Source organism: Phlebotomus argentipes, unplaced genomic scaffold (genome assembly GCF_947086385.1).
Source record: "Phlebotomus argentipes unplaced genomic scaffold, Phlebotomus argentipes genome assembly contig_5, whole genome shotgun sequence".
Taxonomy (NCBI): domain Eukaryota; kingdom Metazoa; phylum Arthropoda; class Insecta; order Diptera; family Psychodidae; genus Phlebotomus; species Phlebotomus argentipes.
In genome coordinates, this window is record NW_026776165.1 from 10,412,266 (window position 1) to 10,420,992 (window position 8,727).

At 47.6% G+C, this 8,727-nt stretch overlaps 4 protein-coding genes across 7 annotated transcripts in view; 2 read left to right on the forward strand and 2 right to left on the reverse strand.

The window, feature by feature from the left end:
- LOC132256201 (neurogenic protein mastermind) overlaps nt 1–3,185 on the forward strand; it is a 30,801-nt gene extending 27,616 nt beyond the window's left edge. For 3 of the 4 annotated variants that reach the window (XM_059752464.1, XM_059752465.1, XM_059752467.1), the window contains 4 exons: nt 968–1,372; nt 1,814–2,201; nt 2,262–2,486; nt 2,556–3,185. In XM_059752464.1, the coding sequence (XP_059608447.1) occupies nt 968–1,372; nt 1,814–2,201; nt 2,262–2,486; nt 2,556–3,082 (1,545 nt within the window). In that variant the 3' untranslated portion in view covers nt 3,083–3,185. The remainder of the gene's footprint in view (nt 1–967; nt 1,373–1,813; nt 2,202–2,261; nt 2,487–2,555) is intronic. The other variant, XM_059752466.1, reaches the window with a different exon arrangement.
- A 111-nt stretch (nt 3,186–3,296) lies between these two features.
- LOC132256203 (methylosome subunit pICln) lies at nt 3,297–6,686 on the reverse strand. The gene is made up of 3 exons (XM_059752470.1): nt 6,409–6,686; nt 5,926–6,332; nt 3,297–5,858 (listed from the first exon to the last, which is right to left on the reverse strand). The coding sequence occupies exons 1-3, from the start codon at nt 6,684–6,686 to the stop codon at nt 5,824–5,826; spliced, it is 720 nt and encodes a 239-aa protein (XP_059608453.1). The 3' UTR covers nt 3,297–5,823.
- Nucleotides 6,664–8,092, forward strand: LOC132256202 (rRNA 2'-O-methyltransferase fibrillarin). The gene is made up of 4 exons (XM_059752469.1): nt 6,664–6,775; nt 6,875–6,952; nt 7,012–7,271; nt 7,511–8,092. Exons 1-4 carry the CDS (start codon nt 6,763–6,765, stop codon nt 8,090–8,092), a joined length of 933 nt encoding a protein of 310 aa, XP_059608452.1. The 5' UTR covers nt 6,664–6,762.
- A 54-nt stretch (nt 8,093–8,146) lies between these two features.
- LOC132256204 (ribonuclease H2 subunit C) lies at nt 8,147–8,684 on the reverse strand. Its single transcript, XM_059752471.1, has 2 exons — nt 8,459–8,684; nt 8,147–8,395 (listed from the first exon to the last, which is right to left on the reverse strand). The coding sequence occupies exons 1-2, from the start codon at nt 8,607–8,609 to the stop codon at nt 8,151–8,153; spliced, it is 396 nt and encodes a 131-aa protein (XP_059608454.1). The 5' UTR covers nt 8,610–8,684; the 3' UTR covers nt 8,147–8,150.
- Between the last annotated feature and the right edge of the window lie 43 nt (nt 8,685–8,727).

The following is an 8,727-nucleotide window of genomic DNA, read 5'->3' on the forward strand; positions in this document are numbered from 1 at the left end:
TCCCAAAGGCATGCCGAAGGTTTGTCAGTGAGCGCAATGAGAAAGTGGTGGGAAAGTTTGAGAAGCCGCGGCATTAGAGCGAAATGTGTCTCTTTTTTTTTGCCGTGTGTCTTTTTCATGTGCGGAGAAGAGCGCTCTGGCTTTTACACCAAGAACCGTTTTCCATGGTGCATTTGAACGGTGAGAAAGGCGGGAGAGTTGTGATATTGATTGGCCGCCACTGAGGAGTGGGCAAAAAGGGAATTCAAACATCTCAATGCTTCTCATCTATATTTCTCTTTGCCTCCATGCCAATTGCGAAATGCTCTTGTTGCGCCAATCACTTGACAGAAGAGGTGATTGTCTCATGTTCTCGATTTCAAACTCTGATGGGGGTTCGGACATTAAGGGATGGAAAGCGGCGATGCGCCCTCCTTGGCTTCCACCCGCACACGGTGATTTTTGATTGCAGTATCAGTGACGGCTCGTGTGGACAATAGAGGATCAGTCTCTTTCAGAGTGAAATGATTCCATGGCAAGAGTGTGTCGGTGTGTGAGTGATGGCGTTTTGTAATATCCGACAAGAGAGTTGGTGCGCAATTGGCGGGAAAGAGAGCGAAAGAGGTCAGTTGAAATAACTCCGAAAGCCAAAGTTAATACAGATGAAATGCGGAGAGCACATTTCATGTGTATTGACCGTTTTCCCGACCGCGGGCGGGCGCCGAGTGGGGGAGGGTGTGAGTGAGACGGGAGGATGGGATGGTGAAGCATAAGCGTGATAAGTGTACTCTGGAGAAGAGCGCCGCAGCACAACAGAGGCATCGAGAGAGAGTGACTCTGACGATGGGGAGGAGGTCATTGTTCTCTTTGACGCTCTCACGAATGTGTATTGTGCTATGGTTTATGCTTATGCGCTTATGCGAGAGGCGCTCGCTGTCCACACGAAATGCCCTAACGTTGAGCTGCTGTGTTTGTTGTGTGATTCCAGGTATCAGCCGGGCAGCACTTGCACTTGTCCGGTGATCTCAAGAGCAGCAATGTCTCCGTGGCGGCCCAACAGGGTGTCTACTTCAATCAGCCAGCACAGCAGCCCGCCCAGCCGCAGCAATCCCAGGCGCCGCCAGTCAGTCAGGCCGCGTCGCAGGCCGCCCAGAACAGCCAGGGCATTGTCAGTGATTCCTACTCCGTGTCGCAGTCGCAGAGCATCAATTTCACGCAGCAGAACATGCGGCGCGGTCAAGCCGCCAATGGCGCCGGCATTCAGACGATGGCGGGCAACAATGCCGTGACGAATCCCAACATGTCGCAGGCTCAGATGGTGTCCATGTCGCAGAGCCAGCACATGTCGGTGTCGGGAATGGTGCAAGGGAGTCAACAGCCGGGCGCTGGACAGGTGAGCAAACTGGCTGACATTCAGACAAAATCCATGCTTCTATGCAGCGGATTTCGAAGGGAGTTTCGCCAAGTAACGCTTGAAGTCTTTCAAACACTGCAAATCATAGGGGAAAGTGGGACGTTTTTGAACAAAATCAAAGCTTGATACAAAGAAAAATGAGAAGAAAACTGTTTAATCGGTTCTAGAAGATCCTTGAAGTCACTACGATTGATTAAGAGGTCATTGCAACTCTGTCAAAATTCCACCAATAAAAGCTATAAAAAGCTTTAAGTCGCAACTCAAATTCGTTATTTTTACGAACTGAAATAGGAAATCTGTAAAGTTGCAACGACCTCTAGGATAGAAGAAATACTCGAATGATCTTAATGTCCTAGATAATTGTTGAATTCACTTCTATCCTTTAACGCGAACCTCTTTTTGGTCTCTCCTCTTGCGCAGCAGATGAACAATCCCATGGGAATGGCGCCCAATATGATGAATCAGGGCCAGATGGGCGGAATGGGAATGGGCAATCCGAATGGCATGGTGGGCGCGCCGAACATGATGGCCAACATGGGCGGCGGCGGCGGTGGCGGCGGCCCGAGTGGCGGCCCGATGCCGGGAATGCGCCACGATCCGACCAAATTCATGCAGCAGCAGCAGATGATGCAGCGGGCGCAGGCGATGCAGCACATGCAGGGCGCCAGGCCGCCGCCGCCGGAGTACAAGGCCGCCCAGGCGCAGATGATCCAGGCCCAGATGATGCATCAGGGCGGGCCCGGAGGGCGCTTCCCCAACTCGGCGGCCGCCATGAGGCGCATGAGTCAGCAGCCGATTCCGCCGTCAGGTGAGTGCGATGAGGGCGCAGTTTATGCCGCGGCGCATGTGCTGACTGGTCGAATTGCAGGTCCGATGATGCGGCCGCAGCACTCCATGTATATGCAGCATCCGAATCACGGCGGGCCTCGCGCCATGGCGCCGTACGGACAGCGGCCGCCAAATGTGCAGGTGGGGCCGGAGGGGATGCCGATGGGCAGCCAACAGGAGTGGCGGCACATCTTCATGTCGCAGCAGCAGAATATGAACTTCAACTCGAGCGGAATGCGCTCCAACTTCACGCCCAATCATCAAGGTAAGACGACGCTCTTGTGGCGAAAGTGTGCGAATTGTGTTGTCTGACCGCGAGCGTGTGTGTTTTCAGGCTTCGGCATGCAGAACGCCGGCCCTGGGGGCGGCACGGGCGGCGGCGGCGGCGGCGGGATGCAAATGACGCCGATGCAGCAGCAAATGATGCGCAATCAGCAGCAGCAACAGCAGCAGCAACCGAACGGCGGCCAGGGCCAGATGGTGGGCATGAATCAGAGCACGATGCAGCAGATGCTCGTGCAGCAGCAGCAGCAGGGCATGATGGGTCAGATGCAGATGAACACAATGCATATGTCGCAGTCGCAGTCGATGTCGCTGCAGCAACAATCTGTGATGAATAACTTTAGCCAAACGACGCAGCAGAATGCCGCGATGATTTCCAGTGGGCAGACACAGGCGCAGCCGGCCGTCCAGCCGGCGCCGCAGACCACCAGCAGCGCCGCCATCAGCCCCAGTGGCAATGACTTCAACTTTGAGTTCCTCGAGAATCTGCCCGTGGGCGACACGTCGGGCTTCTCCGCCCAGGATCTGTTCAATTCCCTCGACAATGACAGCTTCAATCTGCAGGACATGCTGCAGTAGAGGCCACACAGTGGCGGCTGACAGGAGAAGTGGGAAGGTGACGATGGCAGGTGAGAAGATGGCAGACATTTTCCGCTGCAAGTGGAAGCAAAAAAAAAACAAAGGTTTGTTAACAGAGAAAAAAGAGAGCAACTAGTTTGAAAACCAAAATGGAATAATCAAAATTTTTATTGGGAAATTTGTGAGATAGAAAGGAACATTTTATTGTGACACACAACACTCTGTAAAAGAAAGTGGAGAGAAGAAGATTCCAAGACATTGTTTTGCCATATTAGCGTGAATTCTTTTCTCTTTCAATTAGGCGGCCATGAGATTTGATAGTGACAAAATTGTACAGAAAGAGAGACATTCCGATAGATACAAAAAAATGAGAACAGCATCAAAAGATGAAGAGAAAAATTGGGAAGGGAAGAAATCACGCACATTCTAAGGAATTTTGTAGGAAATGTCCGTCTGTTCGGTGGAACAAATGGTGAGAAACATGCGAATTGGCCAATCACATTCCATTTTCATTTTAGGTTCTTTGTACAAAAAAAAAAAACAACCAAGCTTCAATTGATAGCTGACTTTGTGAAGCAACTAATTTAATACATAAAGTTTTTTCTACACTAAAACTACTACAAACACTAAAAAGAAAAAAAAATACTCTCGTAATATTAGAAGGAAAGAAGAAGGTGAAAAAAAACATGGAAAATAGTAATACCTCTTTGAATTCTAAATAAATGTGGACGCTAGAGAAGAAATGCATGAAAATTCCAATTTTATAGATGAATGATTGATGAGAAAAAAAAATAGTATGAAAAAATCGCTTTTGTAGGTTGTCTTTGTAAAAAGTGCGCGCAAATGTAGGCAATTTTTTCCATGAGAAGAAGAATAAAAGAAAAGAAAAACAAATTCGCTTAATATCGCTTCATATTCAGGTTATTTCATGGGTTTCGCTCGCGCGTAGAGAATCGAAAAAAAAAGTGAGGTTAGATTGTTTGGGTGAATGAGTGTTGAGTAGATAAAGGGAAGATCATACTTCTTGAGAAAGCGACAGAGAGATTGGGAGAGAGGTGTGATGGAGAGGAGAAGAAAGGCATTACTAAGACATTTTAACCAACAGTAATTAAATCTTATGGGAAATTTTCTTATGACAAAACAGAATAATCATCTTAAAGAGTCAAATTGTAATTAACTTCCATTTGAGATCCCTCCTTAGTCCACACACACACACGCATGAACTCATCCATCCTTCTTTCTGAACCACCCTCGATTGTATACTTCATTTCTCTAGGATTCTAGGGACCAAAAGAGTGTTTTTTTTTTGGTCACTGGCAGACGATATATATATGAAAAAAACAAAACAAAACACTTCACAATGTGAAAAAGAATAATCACATGAATCTCTTTGTACATAAGTTTGATCTGATTTTCTTGCTACTCTCGCCGGGGTTGAAAAAAGGAGAAGCAGAAAAGGGTGAGCAATTCGCAATGGCATGCAGAATCTATAGGTTATGTTTCACCTAGATTGACAGTCTTTAGGGAAAATTGCCAAGCAAAAAATAGCAAAAAAAAAATTAGTGCATCAGTAATTGATAGGATTTTTACAAAAGAAAGAAATCATCAACCCCGAATTGTGGATTTTAAAGAAAAAGTGTGTGAGAACTTTGGGGCGAAAATGTTCACCCTTTTTTTCCCACCCTGTGAGAGACAAGATGGCGGAAATTCTGTAAAATAGACTCGCGCTCGGGACTTGTCCGTGGACATGTGTGACACGTCGGACGACTTCGCTGCGAGGTGTATTTAATTTCTTACTAGGCTTAATTTTGTGCACATTTTAGGTGGCGTTTATTAATTAATATTACTATTATTATTATTTTCAAGACGAGATGAGAGAGTTTCTGTGAAGGAAAAACACACAAAAAAAATCAGCAATAATAATTGTGTAATTCTAAGATATTCCAAACTTTGGTTCAACTTGTTCTTTGTCACATATTTTTTTTTTACTTTCAAGGAAGGAAAAGGACTTTTTGTGTAATGATCAGTTGTGCTTCTTTCTTTTTTTTATTTCTTAAAAAGACGAGGAAAAAAAAACACACAAAAATAGAGTTGAGAAGTTTTCGAGAAGGAATTATCCAGGAAAAAAAAAAATACAATTGTTTATTGAAAGTTGTCAGAGAGTAAATAAAGAAAAAAAAATTGAAGAAGAGAAAACATCAGATTTGAAAATGAAAGAAAATTAGTAGAATTAATAATTATGTATTAAATTATTGATTTTTTATAAATATATACATATATATATGAAAATATACATTTTATATAGAAGATGAAAAACCAGAAAATAGAGAAAAAAAAGATCCACAAAATGGTTTATTTAGCGGTGAAAATTCGGAGAGCAAAACAATATTTTAGCATTATTATTTAAATGTGAAGAAACATTATGAAACATTGATTAGGATGAATTAAGCTGAAATGAACAAAAATAATTATTATTACTTACATTACATGTGGAGGTAGTAGTAAAATGTGTTTAAACAGTATAATTAAATAGTATATATATTAAATAAAAGTATTTAAAATATGCTTTCGTGTCTTTTCGCTTTAGTTGTCGTTGATTTATTTTTCAGGAAGACCAAAAGTGCGAAGAAAGACCTTGGAAAATGCAGAGATATTAATGGGAAATTGTCTTTATTGGGTTTGGTAGAAAGAAGAAAACCAATATGAAAATGCATTGGGTTTGAAATTCCCTCGAGAGCTCCTCAATTCTCCTCAGCATCGGCAAATCTCTCGTCATCTGGAAGGGAAAAAAGACATATTTTCAGGGTTCGTTTTGCGGATCCGGAAAGTCACGCTGTTCTCACCATCAATGTGGAGATTCTGGATGTTGGCGACGTCCTCCTCCGCCTCCATGAACTCATCGTCTGAGATGCTGTCGTTGGGATCCGGATGGAGTCGCTGGCAGTGATTCATGGCCTCGTAAATCTGATCCACGGCGTTGGGATTCTGCGGCATCAGATACAGCTCGCTGCCGCCAATATCGCTGCCCAGGGAGCCGTCTGATCCATTGCCCTCGTCCTCGTCCACTTCTGGCTCCGCATTGGCTCCATTCGCCTGGCCATTGGCATCAGAAACTCCTGGCCAGCTCAACACAAAGTCCAGAATCATGTAAATGCTCCGCGACGGCGCTGACGATATGGCGTGCAGGCTGATCTTCAGCCAGGGTATCGACACTCCCTCCTCCCGACTCGCTGGCTTCCAGGCAAAGTATCTACAAGAGAGAAAAAGCACCAGCCAGTGAAGAAACTCTCTGGGAAATCATCCCTCGACGTTCCCAAAATACACACTCTTTTGTCAGGATGAGAGTGCCATTTCCCACGTCTCTCTTGTTGATTTGCAACTTCACATTGTCCTCAGAGAACACAGTATCCTCCACTGATGCGTTAATCACCCCGATAATGGACATATTGTGCAGAAAACCGCAATAGACTGATAGCAAATGGGTTTGTTTACGTTTTTCGCAGGAATTTATTCTCAAGCCGCCATGACACTCCCCTGTCTCCAATTCCAGCCACCAGACGTCGCGCCAGCCCACTTGAGAGTCCATGTGTTGCCAAACAAACATCTGAAGCGCGTGGTTTTTCTCATTTTCTCTCAGTTTTCCGCATCAGCAAGTTGTGAAAAGTAGCTGAAAGTGTGCAATGGGTCGCCCAGGTGAGTTTTCCACTCAAGTGCATTGAGATTGCGCGGTATTTTCATCGTGCGATGCCTTTTGCTTGAATAACCTCAAAAACACACGCCGCTTCGTTTTAGGTTTCACTCCCGGAGGCGGAAGAGGTGGCTTTAGGGGCGCTGGCGGGCGCGGTGGCGGCGGCAGAGGAGGCTTTGGAGGTGAGTCTACTCAGGGGGTGGAGATTTTGGCATTCTGACCTGTTTTGTGTGCATTTTAGGCGGTCGAGGCGGCGGTCGCGGAGGTTTCAAGCCGGATGGCGGTCGCGGCGGCGGCCGTGGGGGCCGAGGCGGGGGTCGCGGAGGCGGCAGGGGCAGAGGTGGTGGCGGAGGAGGTTTCAGAGGTGGTGCTAAGTCAGTTGTGGTGGAGCCTCATCGTCACGAGGGTGTGTTTATTGCCAGAGGAAAGGAGGACGCTCTCGTGACGCGAAATCTCGTGCCGGGATCAGAGGTCTATGGCGAGAAGAGGATATCTGTTGATGTGAGTAGAGAGTCAGGAAGATTCTTGAGTGTTTCACAGTGTGATGAGACGCGCAGGGGTATAGAATTCGGCGATAATGTGGCCGAGAGAGGCTTTTCAGCTGGCCAAAGTGATGCTCGAGGCGTCCGGCAAGTTGGAAATGCTTCTGAAAACCGCGCAAACTGACGAATCTTTCCTCAAAGAACCCTTCCAGATCTTCTGAACATTGATTAGCTGATGAGTTTCTCCCTTCTCCGCAGGATAAAACCGATAAGATCGAGTACAGAGTGTGGAATCCATTCCGGTCAAAGCTTGCCGCCGCCATTCTCGGTGGCGTCGACAAAATCCACATTGCGCCGGGAAACAAGGTGCTCTACTTGGGCGCAGCGTCGGGCACCACTGTGTCGCACGTGTCGGACATCGTGGGGCCCGAGGGTTTGGTGTACGCCGTGGAGTTCTCCCATCGCAGCGGACGCGACCTGATAAACGTGGCCAAGAAGCGCACCAACATCATCCCCATCATCGAGGACGCCCGCCACCCGCACAAGTACCGCATGCTGATCGGCATGGTGGACACGGTGTTCGCGGACGTGGCGCAGCCCGACCAGGCGCGAATAGTGGCGCTGAATGCGCAGCACTTCCTCAAGAACGGCGGCCACTTCGTCATCTCCATCAAGGCGTCCTGCATTGACTCCACGGCCCAGCCGGAGGCTGTGTTCGCGGCGGAGGTGAAGAAGCTGCAGGCGGACAAGCTGAAGCCGCAGGAGCAGATCACCCTGGAGCCATACGAGAGGGATCACGCGGTGGTTGTGGGCGTCTTCCGGCCACCGCCGAAAGCCTGAATCCCCCTTAGTTTGTAGACACAACACACTTTGTTCAGAATAACTAAAGGCTTACAAGTCAAACTGAGTCTTCTTCGCCGTGCAGGGCGCGCGAGATGTCCAGCCAGTCCATTGCCTGGCGCAGGGAATCGTTCCTGGACGGCAAAGTGTCGTAGTTCCAGTAAGAGAATTCGCTGAAGTGCTTTGAGATCTCCATTGTGGCAGAGTCGCTCGTCGCCGTGGTGAGAACAATGCCTTGGTGGGTTGAGGGGACGGTGAAGTTCTCGCCCACAAGAGGATAGCCTCTCAGTGAGTTCCTGACCACTGCAAGACCGTAAATATGAGATGATAATGTTTCCCAATTGATTCCTCTGTCAGCTTCCTAACCTCCATTTGCGTCTGTTTTCTCAAACTTCTCAAAGTGTTTCTCCACATTGGCCGCTCCACTGGTGTCCGTGTCGGCGGGTAGGAAGTGCACCTTTGCCGTGGGGGCCGAATGATGGCCGTCAGTGGTGATTTTCCGGCTTTTTGTCGTCATTTTTCCCCAGAAAGAGTGCGGCGCGAAGCAAAAACACACAGAGCGCGATGCGCCACTGAAACCGCGGTGGCGGATTTCGGAAGATCGCTCGAATGTCGCGACGTCACGCTGACAGTTC

Excerpts from the sequence above, each read along its gene's own strand:
- LOC132256203 (XM_059752470.1), bottom strand. The coding sequence starts at position 6,686 with ATGTTTGTTTGGCAACACATGGACTCTCAAGTGGGCTGGCGCGACGTC. Across the intron at positions 6,333-6,408 it reads ACTCTCATCCTGACAAAAGA|ATACTTTGCCTGGAAGCCAG; the intron begins GTGTGTATTTTG and ends TCTCTCTTGTAG. Across the intron at positions 5,859-5,925 it reads CCAGAATCTCCACATTGATG|ATGACGAGAGATTTGCCGAT; the intron begins GTGAGAACAGCG and ends TTTCCCTTCCAG.
- LOC132256202 (XM_059752469.1), top strand. Across the intron at positions 6,953-7,011 it reads CGGCAGAGGAGGCTTTGGAG|GCGGTCGAGGCGGCGGTCGC; the intron begins GTGAGTCTACTC and ends TGTGCATTTTAG. Across the intron at positions 7,272-7,510 it reads AGAAGAGGATATCTGTTGAT|GATAAAACCGATAAGATCGA; the intron begins GTGAGTAGAGAG and ends CCTTCTCCGCAG.
- LOC132256204 (XM_059752471.1), bottom strand. The coding sequence starts at position 8,609 with ATGACGACAAAAAGCCGGAAAATCACCACTGACGGCCATCATTCGGCC. Across the intron at positions 8,396-8,458 it reads GAAAACAGACGCAAATGGAG|TGGTCAGGAACTCACTGAGA; the intron begins GTTAGGAAGCTG and ends ACGGTCTTGCAG.